Source organism: Mercenaria mercenaria, chromosome 9 (genome assembly GCF_021730395.1).
Source record: "Mercenaria mercenaria strain notata chromosome 9, MADL_Memer_1, whole genome shotgun sequence".
Lineage (NCBI taxonomy): Eukaryota > Metazoa > Mollusca > Bivalvia > Venerida > Veneridae > Mercenaria > Mercenaria mercenaria.
In genome coordinates, this window is record NC_069369.1 from 41,107,939 (window position 1) to 41,125,371 (window position 17,433).

Here is a 17,433-nt window from a genome sequence, read left to right on the forward strand (position 1 = left end):
TTGACGCGCGTCAACTGACAAAAAGTGAAAAGAATAAAAGCATAAAAGAAGGAGTATATACAGATTGTATTAAAACTAGGAAAAAACAGAGAAAGTTTCTAGGGGGACATATGTTCAACCTGGCTGGCTGCCTGGCTGAATTGATTTGCTCCAAGAGAGACGTACAATATTCTCAGGGAGTGAGTTCCAATGGACAATAGTGAGAGGGAAAATGAATATTTATTGTTAGAAACAAAAATGTAGTTTCTAATATTTGTTGTATCCGACGCTCTTTATTTGACGTCTCTTTGGCGTCTTCAGCCACGTGATAATTTGCGGTGTTCATTGACGTCAACGTCATAGTTGTTTATACTTCCGTTTTCCGCCCAGACTTTGAAACGTTAACTGAGGACATTAATTATTCTGATGAGACTTGATTAGTCTGTTACACTGATCTGTCTAGCAATACAATAATATGTAGTATAAACGCGTGGAAGAGCCTAGAGACTTGATGAGTAAGAGACCAAATTCGGTAACTAAATACTGTTAATTTATTCAAAGCGCAATTATTGAAATCGAAGTTATGATACTGAATTTGTTAAATAACATAGAATGAATATATAGACTTTAAGTTTAATTTTCTGCATGATTGGATAGTGCAACCTTTGTTGATGTGAAATATGTTTCAAAAGTGCATCTGTTCTTTATATGAGTATATGTATATCTGGATAACATTGTACGAATGTTGTTTGTATTTTTGTATTTGCAGAGAATCGCTATAAATAGAAAATAAAAAGAGTAAAGGCGCATCTCTCGTTTAGTCACTGAGTTGATCCAAGTCCCAGAACACTTATAAAGTCAGAGCTTATTTGGATTTGTCTGTATGCCATAGAGTGGGATAGACGACTTTCCCTTTTAGTTGGAATTAAGTATGGTTCTTGAGGAATAGCAACTGAGTTATTGGTGATGTTATACATCATAACCAGTCGTTGGTCAATACGACGTAGGTCAAGTCGTCTCCAGTTTAGGGTGGTCAATATGTCGGTAACACTGGAGGTGCGTCCATAGTTGCGCATTGCCCATGTTGACAGATGAAAAATCTGACCGCCTTGTTATTCGCACTTTTCACGATGATAATATACAGAAACTTTTTCATATACAATGTTGAACAGATTAAATTTATATTTAAAGCAATTTATTGGAATTTATTCGATTGGTTATACATATATAGAAGAGTCTATAAATTGAATTCCAAACATCAAAATCAAATTATACTAAAGTATTTTTTTGAGTGTTTGTTGAGTGTTCACTATACGGTTATAAGTTTGAAGTAAGATTTAATAGGGTATACATCCAATGCGTGCGTATACATTCAATGCGTCGGAGAATTAATGCCGGCCATTGCACTCTTTCAGGAAATTGCTCATATGCAAACTACCAAATGACGGGTTACTTGCTTTGTTTCAGTATATAACCGATATCAGAAACTTACAGTACTTAGATGTTCGTTCATCACATCTCTTATAACGTGCTATATACTGGATTGTGATGCGGCGATATATGCTTTCAAGCCACATTCCGTCATCCTTCTTTGAAAAGTGTCCACTCTAAATCCGAACCGTAAAGCTCATTCTTCGTAATTCTTTATCGTTATAGCTTCACCTCCCTCCACTATTATCGTAAACAGGAACAATTCACGGATGACATTTATTACACAATAGGTATTGAAATTTTATTACCAATATATGTGCTCATCACATAAATCCTAAATATGCATGTGAAAAAGAAATCTTTTTTACTAGTAACAATATTGTGAATAGCCCTAATTTGTGAAAGTGGAATTCTTACATAATTTTGATAGAGAAAACGACAGTAAGTTTAAGTTTACAGTCAATTCTTCTATTGTTTTAACTTATGAGTTGTAAAATAGATTATAGAAGAGCCTTTTTGAAGAAAATCGAACTGGAAAAAGTAAAGGACATAAAACTTTTAATTAAAAAACAAAGACAAATATCAAACAGGGAATGCCACGCACCAAAAACGCAGCCTCCCCAAAACGAAACCTACAGCACGCAGACGTGCACACCACCCGCACTCACACTTACACGCGCACACACACACAAAACCAATACACCACAACACACACACACACACACACACACACACACACATACACAAAGCCAACACATTAGGACAAAACGAACAAACAAAGGAACACAGTGGGGCACCGCCTTGGAACAGTCAGTGGCAAATACACCACTGGGGAGCTTAAACCGGTTTATGGTGCGCACCCAACCTCACTCTTACCCCCACCATGTTCCAAAGACACGGGACAGTGTAAATAAAAGTAATCCCAAGTCAAGAAACAAATCTTTCCTTCAAAAATCGAGTCACCAATTGACTAAATAAACAACATTAAACTGCATGTATAACTCCTGAAATAATGTCAGTAGAGACTCCTCGCTAAAGCGCGACCAAAACTTATAAGCTCTCAAAATTGTGTAAAATTCCATTCTACCTGTCAACATCTCTCTTACTTGGCCCACTCTCTCTCTCTCTATACTGCAGTGATTACTTAACAAAAAATGTATAAAATCTGAAAGGTAGATCCCTCAGAAGCACCGAGAACAAGGCAAACAGTGAAAATTGCAGACTCGGTTTGCTTTAGTCTGTTCATGAGCAGTAATGGAAAATTCAACACTGTCCACGCCCCCTAGCACCGGCTTCAGCTGTATTCAATCTTCAAATCTAAATGAGTTGAAATCAATGATCCCAAAGGACCAGAAAATATAACAACACTGAGACGAAGTCGGGGCGACTTTTTACGGCCGCCACAATATAGCGTATAGATGAACTTGTTTTTCACTGCCGTTTCTAGCATACAGTATATATTTTATATGGTTTAATGCCGTTTTGCAACAAACAACAAAGAATTATTCTGACAAAAATAAACAAAGACAAATATCAAACAGGGAATGCCCTGTATCAAAAACGCAGCCTCCCCAAAACGAAACCCACAGCACGCAGACGTGCACACCACAAACACATACACGCATACAAAGCCAACACATGTGGACAAAACGAACATACAAAGGAACACAGTGGGGCACCGCCTTGGAACGGTCAGTGGCAAAAACACCACTGGGGAGCTTAAACCGGTTTATGATGCGCACCCAACCTCACTATTACCCCCTACCATGTTCCAAAGAGACGGGACAGTGTAAATAAAAGTAATCCCCTCCTGTTAAGTCACATGAACCATTCACCACCTGTTAAATTTTATCATTAGTTTTCATGATCTGTCAAAATTAGTTTTATCACTCAATTCTTCACATGCATTGTTTTTGCAAGTATGTAGTGTGTAACGTAACAATAAATTTCATAACAATATGTGTGCTAGAAATTATTTTATTGTCCTCATTGAAGTCACTTAATAATTTCTATTGTTTTAATTAATTATTTGTAATGAGGGCACTAAAACTCATTCTTAGGTCATAAAAGTGATTGCTTTCTCATAGGTGAAGAAAAATATTAGTGTGACTCTAAATGTTATTTTTTTGAAACAACTGATTTTTTTTTTGGTTATTTTTCATTCACCGGAAATTCAAAATGTGGCATCACGTTAAATGGCTGAAAGCTGGCGAATCTTCCATGCCAATTTGCTGTTGCAATTTATACTAACCTTACATCTTTGTTACAACTTCATGTGTAATCGATGAGTTAGAAAATTAATTCTAACCCTACAATGATTAATTATAAACTCGTTTAAGGGAAATGATGATGATAATTATAAGAAGAACAAGATTAACGACAACAATAACAACAACACCAATGATAATACCAGTAGTCATAATAACGTGAAACTCAAGAAGGTATGATTCACTCTTCAGGCTAAAAATTTTAGAAGTTTTTCGTAAGTTCCCTTTAAAGTTCCATAAGGCTTTAAATTTTATGTAAAAAAACCCAGCTACCCTAGGCTAGTAGATGTTATGCATAATTATTCGGGTAGAAAGGTGCTATTTTCATACTGCACAATCATGAACTTTTACAATTAGAGCTATGAAGTGAGGTAATAAAAGTAATTGATTCAATAAAGCTTTCTTCTGTGTTCACCAACATTCAAGCCTTTGACAAACATTAGAAAAACAATTATCGGAAATGAATACATTTATTGTTCATAACGGAAAATGTGACAGCCACATTTTAAACAAATGCATTATGAGCCTTTAAACTGTCCTTATTATATAAAAAAAACAAGGAAAAATATCAAGCCTCCGTTGGTGCCATTTGTGGATGAATCTATGTAAGAATAAAGAAATAAAGTCTGTGTAAAACTAAGACCCCGGTAATGACTCACCGGCGGTAAAAACCTTTTATAAAGGACTATCGTGCAATGCTACACGGTAAAATTTACAAACTTTTAAAAGTTTCACTAAAACTTTACCTATATGGCAGGAGGTAGGGTATTTGTGTACATAATGAGAAGGGTATATACACTACACATGGTGAATGAGGTACTAGACTCTTCCACGCGTTTACACTACATATTAATGTATTGCTAGACAGATCAGTGGAACAGACTAAATGAAGTACACGTATATACATTGTGAATGAAGTACACGTATGTACATGGTGAGTAGGGTATCTGTTTGTACCTGGTAAATAGGGTAGATGTAAACAGATTGTTAGGCACACCAAAGTACACGGTAAGTGTGGTATATACATGTACATGGTGAATACAGTGCACATATGCACATGGAGAGTAGGAAACACATATGTATACATGGTAGGAACTGTACACGTGTATATGGCGGATAGGGTACATACGTGTATATCATAGAGTAGGGTACATACATGCAAATGTTGAGTACGGTATTCATGATAGTATACTAGTATTTAGCACTGCCGAATGAAAAGTTGTCACTGCCGCATGATAAGTTAGCACTGACGAATGACACAGAACCACACCAGAAAGATCATGTACCACATCATTATGTAAAGTGACATCAGAATGAAACTTAGCACAGCCGAATGACAAGTTGATACTGCCGAATGACGAGTTACCACTGCCGAATGATTAGTTATCACTGCCGACCACAGTAGACATCATAATTTTAAGTTAAACATTACCACAAACGAATGACAAGCAATTACTGCTGAGTGGCAAGTTAGCGAAGCCGAATGACAAGTAACCACTGCAGATTTACAAGTAATCACTTCCGAATGACAAGTAACCACTGCCAAATGACAAATAAGCACTGTTGAATGACAAGTTAGCACTGCCGAATGACAAGTTAGCATTGCAGAATGACAAGTTACCACTGCTAAATTACAAGCTAGAACTTCCAAATGACAAATGACTACTACATACTTTCAAGTTAGCATAACCGAATGACAAATTAGCATTGCCGATTGACAAATTAGCACAGCTGAATGACAAGATAGCACTGCCAAATGACAGATTAGCATTGCAGAATGACAAATTAACACTATCAAGTGACTGGTTAGCTCTGTCGAATAACAAGTTAGTACTGTCGAATGACAAATTATGACGACCGAATGTCAACTTGATATTGCAAAGTGATAAGTTAGCTTTGGGGCTGGTGCAATAGCCCTCATTATTCTTAGAATTGCCGATGTCTTTAATTACTTTTTTCTCTTGAACTAATTGTTGGATCTTCACTAAACTAGGTCCGTAGAGGCCCTCTCTCACATTTGTTCAAACGGGGTTATTTGATCCACAACTGCCTTACACAAAATAGTCTGTAAATGCATCTTCCGTTATATACAGTATCTCAACCTGTTAATTATCTGATTCGACAATTTGATAAAATATAGCATTTTATTGGCTTATCACCTCCTTATCAAATGTAAGCCTACGTAAGTTGATGTACAATAATTTCTAACCTATCTTCCTATTCGGGTGTCCTATCGCGATAGCATAGCGTTACTCCACTGTGTGTCTGTATGCAGGCCCGTGTCCAGGATTTTTTTGCTGGAGGGTGGGGTGTGGGGGTCAACCTGGGGTGGGTTCGGGAGGCGACACCGATGTCGAAATTTTTTTAATATGGCACATGAAAAGATGCATTTTCCTGCTACCTGAAACACCTTTAAGGATGCATGAATGTATTATATATTTAAGGAAAAGTCTATTTTTTAATCATTTCATCAAGCCATTTCAATGTATTTATGATTGTACAGTCACAGTGTATGGACTTCATTTTTCTGTATGATACCCAGGTCTGGTGGACTCAAGTCATGGCTGAGGATATGGTCGTTCCTCGTCATTAAGTTGACCATGGCGGCGAGCGTACAAACTGATGTCGTGGAGGTCTATGCACGGAGATGGAGACCTGGAAATATATAACACAATCAAGATTAAATCAGTATTTTGACAATTGATCAACAAAATTTCAAAATCAAAGTCTAAAGGCCATGGCTCTTGAAATAGTAGCTTAATGTAAAGAAATCTTACCTGGCCTCCGTGACTGGAGGATCACTGTCAGTACACGTAATTTGACTGTCAGTTTTAACATGATCAGTTTTTTTTGTTTTCTGTTCCAAAAAGGAAGCAAGTGTTGCCTGTGAACGCTTCATTTTGGCAATGAAGGAATAAGGCAGAAAAATCACTAAAGATTTTTGAGTCATTTTAAAATAAAACTGAGTTCCTAAAATTATGATGAACATCAAAGAAAGAAAACAAAATAATCTTTAGCAGAAAAAAAAACTGTTAATTTACAACAATTCTGTTACTTTCTATGGATTAAAACACTGCATGGCAAAAGCAATAATTATATATTCATCAAAGGAAGCTTGCCGTCTGAAATTAAAGATAATTGTCCATTCTTCTCCGTTAATTGCCTCAAATTTTATGTGTTTTTCACAAATTTCGAGTAAAGCATTTCTTTTTCAGCCATTTGTAATACAATGCCTACAATCTCATGTATCGTGCAACCTCATTGGTCAGTTGTTTCTCCACTACTCAATCAAGTACCGCGTTTAAAAAGCAAGCGATCAACGAAGCATGTACAGATAAACTTTTACCTGTAACATGCCTAGGGCTAATTTCCACTACCGGACACGGTTTTATGGCTCTTTAGCCTGTGTATTGCTGAGATCGTGTTTGTATACAAATCCGTTGTATATTCTATTTTTAGAACTGACAAGACAAAGACCGGGTGGGCTGCCGCCGAGCGCCCATGTTTTTTTGTAAACATTGATGTTTTTCTAACGGCTTAAACTTTCTTAAATCATAAATGATATCAATAATTTTTTATCAATGGAAGGATATAAAACAAGCAATTTATTGATAACTTTAATTTTTATTTCGAAATAAATTCGATTAATTATGAACGCTTAACTTACAGTGTTTTTTCTAAAAGTTTGGAGCATCGCTTCGCCGCTATTAAAATCATATGTCATTTAAAACGGTTATTAATTTTCAAAAGTTATTTTAATAAAAAAATATGATAATCGTAAGCATTTCAAAACTTTTTGAATTTTTAAAATCCATAAATGAACGAAAAAGTAATTAGAAATTAAAAATTCCGATCCCATACACAAACGATGTAAAAATATTTGTTTTGCCCACCGTCAGATAAACAGGTGTTGATGCGTGACGTCAGGACGATCTCTCCTATTGCGCTGGTGTATAAATTTGTTAATTGAGGGGCCCATAGTACTAAAAATCGTAACTAGCCAGCCAGCTGGGAGGGGGGCCCTGCCACCGCCCCCCCCCCCACACACCTGGGCACGTGCCTGTGAATTTATAGCATAATATCAAAATCTGCGTGCTCTTGTCACATTTGACAGTGAAAATGACGGCGTAAGTATTTTACGTCCCGAAAAGAGGCACTGAATGCGATGTAGTCTGTTACACTGACCTGTCTAGCAATAATATGTAGTATAAACGCGTGGAAGAGTCTAAATGCGATGAAAAGAAGTAAATTTGGATAAATGTAGTTATGAAGCGCAACTTTCTTACATATAAGCTAACGCCTTTTTTCTTTTTATTTTTTACTTTTCTTTATTTTTCTAGATACAAGATACAAATTTTATTTAAAGTCTTTCCTATAGTTTTTTATGGGAATATTATGTCTCTGACGTTTTTGTAAAATGTTTGAATAACCTCATCAAGTGGCTTTTATGATTACGAAATAAATATACTTTCCCAAAGCCAAGATTATCTTTACGCCGCTGTTTATTTGAAAACGCAACAAAGCAATTTGATTTAGTGGTTTTCAGCCTATTTTCTCGACTCGGCAAATCGAACGCGCCCAAGAAGGTCTCAGTAACTACATGTATCAATACGGTATGTAATTAGCTATTTAATAAGTACAACTGCTTTGGTGTATTTAACTTGTTTCAACACTGTGTATACAGTATACATTATTTTTTAGACCAAGATTTTACTAGGGGGTGGAGTTACATGTGCCCACGTGAGGAGACTTTATGTCGGGTACAATATAGATCTACTGACTACAGACCGTACCAGGATGCTTTTTGCAAATATATGCCCCGGTAGAGGCGTACAAACACTAAATAGGAAAATGGCGCGAAAAAATGGCATAATGGCAGATACAAATAGTCCTCAGTTTTTTGGGTTTTTTTGCTTTTCCTTATATTATTTGCATTTTTGTGCCCCCATGAGTGGTGGGGGCATATAGATTTGGTCTTGTCCGTCCGAAGTTCGTGACGCGCCTAACTCGAAAAGTATTTGATATAAATTGATGAGTTTTTATCATGATATGAATTTGCGCACCACCTATTTTTCGTCTTGCTCCGCCCCTGTTTTCAGAGTTATGGCCCCTGAAATAGTCAAAAATGCACATTTTCACCTTGTGACACGCCTAGCTCAAAAAGTATTTGATATAGATTCATGAAACCTTGCATGAGTCTTAATCATGATATGAACTTGCGCACCTCCTTTTTTCATTTGGCCCCCCTCCTATTTTCAGAGTTAAGGCCCCTGAAATAGTCCGAAAAATGCCCATTTTCACCTTGTGACGTGCCTAGCTCAAAAAGTATTTCATATAAATTGATCAAACTTTGCATGAGTCTTTGTCATGATATGAATTTGCGCACCTCCTATTTTTTCGTCTGGCTCTGCCCCCTATTTTCAGAGTTATGGCCCCTGAAATAGTCAAAAAATGCACATTTTCACTTTGTGACACGCCTAGCTCAAAAAGTATTTGATATAGATTCATGAAACCTTGCATGAGTCTTAATCATGATATGAACTTGCGCACCTCCTATTTTTCATTTGGGTCCACCCCCTATTTTCAGAGTTATGGCCCCTGAAATAGTCAAAAATGCACATTTTCACCTTGTGACGCACCTAGCTCAAAGAGTATTTAATATAAATAATTGAAAACTTGCATAAGCCTTTATGATGATATAACTTGCACAACTGTTATTTTTAGGTTGGCGCCACCCCCTGTTTTTAAAGTTATGGCCCCTGAAATAGTAAAAAATGCACATTTTCACCTTATTATGTTCCTAGCTGAAAAAGTATTTGATGTAAATTCATGAAACCTTGCTTGAGTCTTTATCATGATGTGACCTTGCACATTTGACATTCTTCTTGAGAATCTTAGCGCTTATTACAGAGTTATGGCCCTTGAAATAGCCAAAATAGTGGATTTTTTGTTTGTGGCCTAGAATAATGAATCCTTTTCATAAAATGTTTGTTGAGGTTATACCCCATTAAGACTGCAAACAACTGAATTATTGCCCCTTATTTGTGACAAACGTACCAGTTGGGGGGCACACCCTGTGTCCTACAGACACATTCTAGTTTTGCTAAAATCACATGACAGATCTATGCTTGACATGTAGGTAACATTTTCATAATGAAATAACAACATGACAGAATGTTTCATGGAAACTTAGATCAAACGTACAAACACAATTACAATTTGAGGTCTCATTTTTTAGCTGATGTTGCAGTTTGTGTGTTTGACTGAAAATAGTTTTCTTGCATCAAACATGGCCCCCACTTTTCTTTTGATTTTTATAAAGCACCGACCACTGCCTTACCCTTGCATGATCGTAAGAGGCGACTAATAGGGTCTCAACACTTGGTTTTGCAGTAACTCTGTAATTCCAGCAGGTATGCAAATTTTGATTCAATACCTCATGTTTTTATTTCGATGTAAATGAGATGTGGAACCAAAATTTGTAGTCCTGTTTGGCGCCATATAAACTATACTGTGTTGATGCGCCGTAAAACCCAAATAAATAAATAAATAAATGTTTCTAGTAATTGATAAGGACGCTATATGCTCCAGGGGTATGGGACTGTAGTTGGCTTGGTCTGACTTGTTGCCCTTCTTGTAGATAGTGACTTTAATTTCTGTACTTTTCAACTGGGAAGGTATGGATCCGTCATAAATGAGTTTTCTGACACATTTTTTCCAAGATTGTGGATCATTTCTTTAAAAATGTTTTAGTATGACTTGCTTGATCTTATCCGGCAAACATGCCTTTTGAGGACTAAGATTTGAAAGGACATGTTCTATGCCATTGATATTTACATGGATATCCGTCATTCTAGTGTAGTTTTGACTGTTTTCAGGAGGTGAATTATATTTTTTATATATATCATGTAGTTTCATCATGCAGTAGGATGCCAAGTTTAAAGGGGATTTGGTCTAAATACAGACTAAATTAAATTTTACTTATTTAGTTTAGTTTAGTTTAATCATATTTTATTGTTCTCTGTTTCAATATTACACACAATATTACATACATTTTTAACACACAACAAAAAACAAAAGGGTTGGGCTACGAGTTATTTCAACATCAGCATACAGCCCTCCCCATAGAAAAAGATCTTATAATATTCTATTCATCAGACTAATTGTATTGTAGTTTTTCAAGTGTTTCTTGTTCATAATATGTGCAGCTATCCCAAACAACTGATGCATATTCAAGTATTGGTCTCATATAGGAAATGTATATTTGCTAAAGAGTTCTTCTGATTACTTTAAATTTTAATGCTCTCATTGATCCTAATACTTTAGATGCAGATTTAACAATATTTGATATGTGGGTATGCCACGTTCCGTCTTGAATAAAGGTTACGCCAAGATGCTTGTGGTTTTCAACAATATCTAATGGTACGTCATTAAATACTAACTTAGGAGGGTTATTATTTATCAATGATAAAAAAAGAACTTCCGTTTTGTTGGGATTAAACTGAACCAACCACTGTTTCGCCCAATCGTTTATTGTTTTTAAATCATTGTTAAGGATACTTTCAATTATGTTTACATTACAGTTTGAGACGGCGAGAGAACTACCATCTGCAAATAACCTTGATAAACTTAATAAGTTGTCGGCTATATCATTAACGTAAATATGAAAAAGTAAAGGACCAAGCACTGACCCTTGAGGTACTCCCGCATTTAGGTATCTAATATTAGAATAAGACGTATTAACAAATACTTTCTGATTTCTGTCTTTAAGGTAATCTGAAAACCAAGCCAACAAAGAACCAGTAATGCCATTTTGTTTAAGTTTAAAAAGAACACCTTTGTGCCAAACTTTATCAAACGCCTTCGAGATGTCACAAAAGACAATACAAGTAGACTGTTTTTCGTCGAATGCTTTACATATTTGATTGTAGATATCTATTAACTGATTAACTGTACTATGTCCAGGTAAAAAACCGGCTTGATTTTTATATACGAAAAGTATTAAAAAGTGGACTATTGCTATTTCAAATTTTACCTTTGCATTTGATCCATATTGGGATACCTGCACCAAAAGACGTTTTTAACAACAGTGTGTAGCTTCAGAATTCTATCCAAAACTGGTAAAGGGAGATAATAATATTTTTACAAACTTGCATTTCTAATGATTTTCCGCTTAAGGTGATGTCACTTTTTGAATTTCCGGTGAATAACAAAAAACCAAAGACTATTCAGTTCTTTCCAAAAACTGTTATATTATGATTCAACCAAATAGTTCCCATTGTCTACCAGAAAGGAACAATTCTTACATCTTAATATTGAGATCTGATACCTTTGTAACAGACAGTAAACTAAAACAATAGACATTCATATGTGACGTCGGTGAGCTCAACAAAGCAATTTCAGCACAAATATTAATGTGGAATGTAAAGTAAGTTACACACTACAATGTCCGTCCAAGATACTTTCAAAAACAATGCATTTGCAGAATAGAGAGATAAAAGTAATTTTGACAGCTCGTGAAAACTAATGACAAATTTTGACAGGTATATGATGACTCATGACCTAATTAATTTTTTTCTGTTATTTCTAACTTCCAGTTTGATTTTCATAAAATGGGTATTCTTTATTGTAGCTTACAACTCATACATTAAAACAATAAAAGAATATACTGTTACCTCACTGTCGTTTTGTCTATCCATCTCTCGTACGAATTCCTATTGTTTCAGCCATTTGTCAGTAATTAGAGCAACTCACAGTGTTGCAATCATACAAAACACATCCCTTATTTTCACATAGATATTGAGGATTTATCTAATGAGCACATGTATTGGAAACACAATTTCAATACCGAATGTGTATTGTAATAAAGCTAAACTATCTCAGCCGTGACATCTCCTTAATATATATTTGTCAATGTAAATATTTGACAAATATAATACAATAGTTCTTATGTTCATATGATTTCTAAACCAACGTATGCTTATTTGTATCAGGAAGGTCTCAGTTGTTCCATATGCTAAAATCTTTTTCCAGTTTGTATACATATGCTAAAATAAATCTATCATGGCTGCGCAACTAGGAAATTAAAATTTCAAGAATCAAGGGCGGAACCAGGATTTTATGTTGAGGGGGGGGGGGGGCGCAACTAGGGGTGTCCGGGGGCATGTTCCCCCTGAAAATTTTGAAAATACTGGATCCTTCTGGTGCATTCTGGGCGTTCTGAGGAACTTTATTAAGTATTTTAAAAGGACAGGTTTTGTGACAAAATCAACCCAAATAACATGCTAATTATATTCCAAGTTTTATGATTTATCAGAATTATTCTTGCGTAAGTATCCCAGAATGGAATTTCTTAGCCCGAATGGATTTCTGAGGGTTTTTTTTTAATTGGGATGGGTTACCAAGGGCTATTAGCATATTGTACAAATGGTAAAGAGCATTATAGGAGCTCATGCAAACTTTGTTGGATTTTTATTGTGCGAGCGTAGCGAGCAAAGAAAATGCATATTTTATATATTTTTTTTACCAAGAACAAAAGACAAATTGCCTATGCGAGCGTAGCGAGCGAGAAAAATACATATTTTATATTTTTCACCTAGAACAAAAGACAAATACCTATGCAAGCGTAACGAGCGAGAAAAATGCATATTTTGCAGATTTTCACCTAGTCTCTACCTGTAGGCAAGAGTGCATATCTCTGTCAAGTTTTTTGGCTGAATAATAGCCCTTTATGGACTTGGAAATTGGTTCAGATTTCGTACAAGTCCACGTTTTGCCAAACTTTTTGACCTTTGAACACTTGCTTATCATCATGATTTCCATCTGTGGGCAAGAGTATGTCAACTATTTTGGCTGAATTATGGCCCTTTTTGCACTTGGAAATTGGTTCAGTTTTCCTACAAGTCCATATTATGTTAAAACTATTTGACATGTGGCTTTGAAACTTTGAACACTTGTTAATCGTCACAATCTCCATCTGTAGGCAAGTGTACATAACTCTGTCAACTATTTTGCCTGAATTATGGCCCTTTTTAGCTCGGCTTTTCGAAGAAGAAAAAGTAAAGCTATTGCACTCTCCCCCGGTGTCGGCGTCGCCGTTGGTTAAAGTTTTTGATAAAGTCTCTATTACTATCAAAGCTATTGACTTGAAACTTGAAATAAATATTTACTCTCAAAGTCTACACCAGGAGAAACAATCCCCATAACTCTGATTTGAAGTTATGCTCCGTTTTAACTTGAATGATTTGGTTAAAGTTTTTTTGATGAAGTCAAATATCTCTGTTGCTATCAATGCTTTTTCTCGAGACCTAAAATAGTTATTTACTATCAAAGTCTACACAAGGAAATATAATTCCCATAATTTGACACAGTTATGCCACTTTTTAACTTAGAATGTTTTGGTTAAAGTTTTTGATAAAGTCAAATATCTCTGTTATCAAAGCTTTTGATTTGAAACTTGAATTAAAATAGTTACTTACTATCAAAGTCTACACCAGGAGAAACAATTCCCATAACTCTGATTTGAATTTTAACAGAGTTATGTCCCTTTTTAACTAAGATTTTTTTGGTTAAAGTTTTATGAAGTATTTATTGGCAAAGCTCTGAGAAAAGTCGAGCGTGCTGTCTCACGGACAGCTCTTGTTGGACTCGGAAATCAGTTAATTTTTCATACCAGTCCATATTTTGCCTAACCTGTTTGTCATATGTCTTTGAAACTTTGACGACTTGTTTACCATCATAGTCTACATATGTAGGCAAGACGGGGACTTTAGCTCAGTTATGGCCTTTTTTGACATTGAAATTAGTTACGTTTCGCATACAATTCCATATTTTGTCTGTTTGATTTATGGCTTTGAAACGTTGAACACTTGCTTACCATCATGGTCACATATTGCCATATAGTGCAAGACTTATCCAAATCCACAAATACAGGTACATTGTTTTTATGCCCCCCTTCTAAGAAGCAGGGTTATATTGTTTTGCAGATGTCTGTCGGTCGGTTGGTCGATCGGTATGTATAGGGAGATTGGTCATAACCAGCAGATGACCCCTATTGATTTTGAGATCAGTAGGTCAGAGGTCAAGGTCACAGTGACCTAAGGCAGTTAAATGGTTTCCGGATGATAACTCAAGAAAGTTTGAGCCTAGGATCATGAAAATTGACAGGAAGGTTGGTCATGACACGCAGGTGACCCCTATTGATTTTTAGATCAATAGGTCAAAGGTCAAGGTCACAGTGACACGAAACAGTTAAACGGTTTCCGGATGATAACTCACGAATGCTTTGACCTAGGATCATGAAAATTGACAGGGAGATTGGTCATGTCCAGCGGATGACCCCTATTGATTTTAAGGTCAGTAGGTCAGAGGTCAAGGTCACAGTGACCCTGAACAGTTAAACAGTTTCTGAATGATAACTCAAGAACGTTTGGGCCTAGGATCATGAAATTTGATAGGGAGGTTGATCATGACCAGCAGATGATCCCTTTTGATTTTGAGGTCAGTAGGTCGAAGGTCAAGGTCACAGTGACCCAGAACAGTTATATGGTTTCCGGACGATAACTTGAAAATGCTTGGGCCTAGGATCATGAAACTTGATAGGGAGGTTGATCAGGATCAGCAGATGACCCCTATTGATGTTGATGTCAGTATGTCTAAGGTCAAGGTCACAATGACCCAGAACAGTTAAACGGTTTCTGGATGATAACTCAAGAACGCTTTGTCCTAGGATCATGAAACTTAACAGGGAGGTTGATCATGACCAGCAGATGACCTCTATTTATTTTAAGATCAATAGGTCAAAGGTCATGGTCACCTTTACCCAGAACAGTAGAACTTTTTCTTAACTATTTTTATCCTTTTGTCTGAAAATCTCTGGTAATATTTGACCTCATACTTCATCAATTTTTCGAATAGTCGAGCGCGCTGTCAACAGACAGCTCTTGTTTCTATTGAAATGGGAAGGGCCCTGTGCCTGTTACTTTGATGTTGGCAGGGGAAATGATCGCGGTATCTTGATAAATAAAAGTCATATTGTAAAGATAGAAAAACCCGTGTAAACTGCAGTATGCCGCTGCTGTAAAAAGAAATAAAACATGAAATTAGCATGCCAGGGTCTCAGTGAGAAATATAACTGATAGTCTTTTTTGTCTTTAGGTAAATTGTACAAAATGCCAGCATCGCCACTTGCAGGAAAAGTTTGTATCGTAACTGGTGCTACACGAGGTATAGGAAAAGGGATAGCCCTCCAGCTCGCCCAGAAAGGTGCGAAAGTTTACATTACTGGACGAACTCTTGATCCACCAAAACAATCCAAAGTTGGCGGATCTTTACGTGAAACTGCACATGAAATAGAAACTCGTGGTGGAATCTGTATCCCAGTTAAATGCGACCACTCAAAAGACAGTGACATTGAACAATTGTTTGAACAAGTGAAACGTGAAAATGAAAATCAGTTGGATATTCTAGTTAACAATGCTTATTCGGCAGTCAATAGCCTGGCCAACAATTATAAAGTTAAGTTCTGGGAGTTGTCTCCGTTAGTATGGGATGAGGTTAATAGAGTAGGGCTACGGAACCATTATATTTGTTCCGTTTATGCTTCCCGAATGATGGTTCCTAGAAAACAAGGGTTGATCGTAAATGTTTCTTCCGGCGGCGGACTCAGATACATGATCGGTGCAGCTTACGGAATTGGGAAAGAAGCTTGTGATCAGATGGCTGCCGACTGTGGATTTGAGTTAAAGAAACATAATGTTGCGTTCGTTAGCTTATGGCCGGGCGCCGTTGGAACTGAAAATGTGTTGGTAAATCTACGTGACAGTCTGAAGAAACCCAAAATTGTTAATGACTCGGTGTCAATGAGAAGTCGCGAAAAAATGTTAGAGTACTTTGAAAAAGGTGAAACTCCGGAATTTGTAGGACAGTGCATTGCGGCAATGGCCGTGGATGCACAGCTGATGGAAATGAGCGGTAAGATTGTAATGACTTGCGATCTAGCTCGGAGATATAGTCTTCGAGACGCCGAAGGACATACACCCACGGAAATGCGTCAAATCAACAAGCTTTTAGATCAGTTCGGGCATACATGGCTTTCATGGTGTATTCCTAATTTTGTTCGTGTACCAACATGGCTTCTTTGTCTTGGTGGAAATAAATTCTTTTGAGTGAAACATACCGTAGGACATGAAATCATAAAGCTGGTGATAATAATAATACTATACTTTATTATCAAAATTACTCTAAAAGGCAATTTTTCAGTAAAAAAGAGGTGTTTTATTGATAATATTTGATAAATATGTTACTTACTTTCAGGTGTTAAGGTAAATAATAGCCTGTTATTCAGTAATAAAAGTGCTCATAACAGTGTTGTAATTTCTTATTTAGTGCAATGTTTTTAACACTCAAACTTGTTAATTTGGCAATTATCTACTACAAAATTGTATAAAACAAAGCCATTGTCCCCTAAAATATGACAAATGTCTTGTATCAAGTTCCCAAAAAATCACTGGGGGTCAAAACTATTGGGGGGCAAATGTCCGTTTCAGAAATAAGCACTGGGGGCAAATGTCCTATCTACCATTTCAACTGGGGGGCAAATGTACAGCAGTCCACTTTTTCATTGGTGGGGGGGGGGGGGCAAATGTCCTTGGGGTCAAATGTCCGGATCCCGTTTATGGAGAAGTAATTTAAAAGTCCGGACTGTCCAGAATTTTCGGATCTAGTCTGAATATATATGTCCTATCTGCCATTTCTA

At 36.4% G+C, this 17,433-nt stretch overlaps 1 protein-coding gene across 2 annotated transcripts; it reads left to right on the plus strand.

Annotated features, from left to right (window-relative positions):
* The first annotated feature begins 372 nt into the window (after positions 1–372).
* Positions 373–17,043, plus strand: LOC123547925 (dehydrogenase/reductase SDR family member 1-like). Of its 2 annotated transcripts, none has more exons than XM_053551300.1 (2): positions 373–511; positions 15,834–17,043. In XM_053551300.1, exon 2 carries the CDS (start codon positions 15,848–15,850, stop codon positions 16,841–16,843), a length of 996 nt encoding a protein of 331 aa, XP_053407275.1. In that variant the 5' UTR covers positions 373–511; positions 15,834–15,847; the 3' UTR covers positions 16,844–17,043. The 2 variants fall into 2 exon arrangements, with proteins under 2 accessions (XP_053407275.1, XP_045191108.2); XM_045335173.2 differs by lacking the exon at positions 373–511 and adding an exon at positions 7,844–8,290.
* The last annotated feature ends 390 nt before the right edge of the window (positions 17,044–17,433 follow it).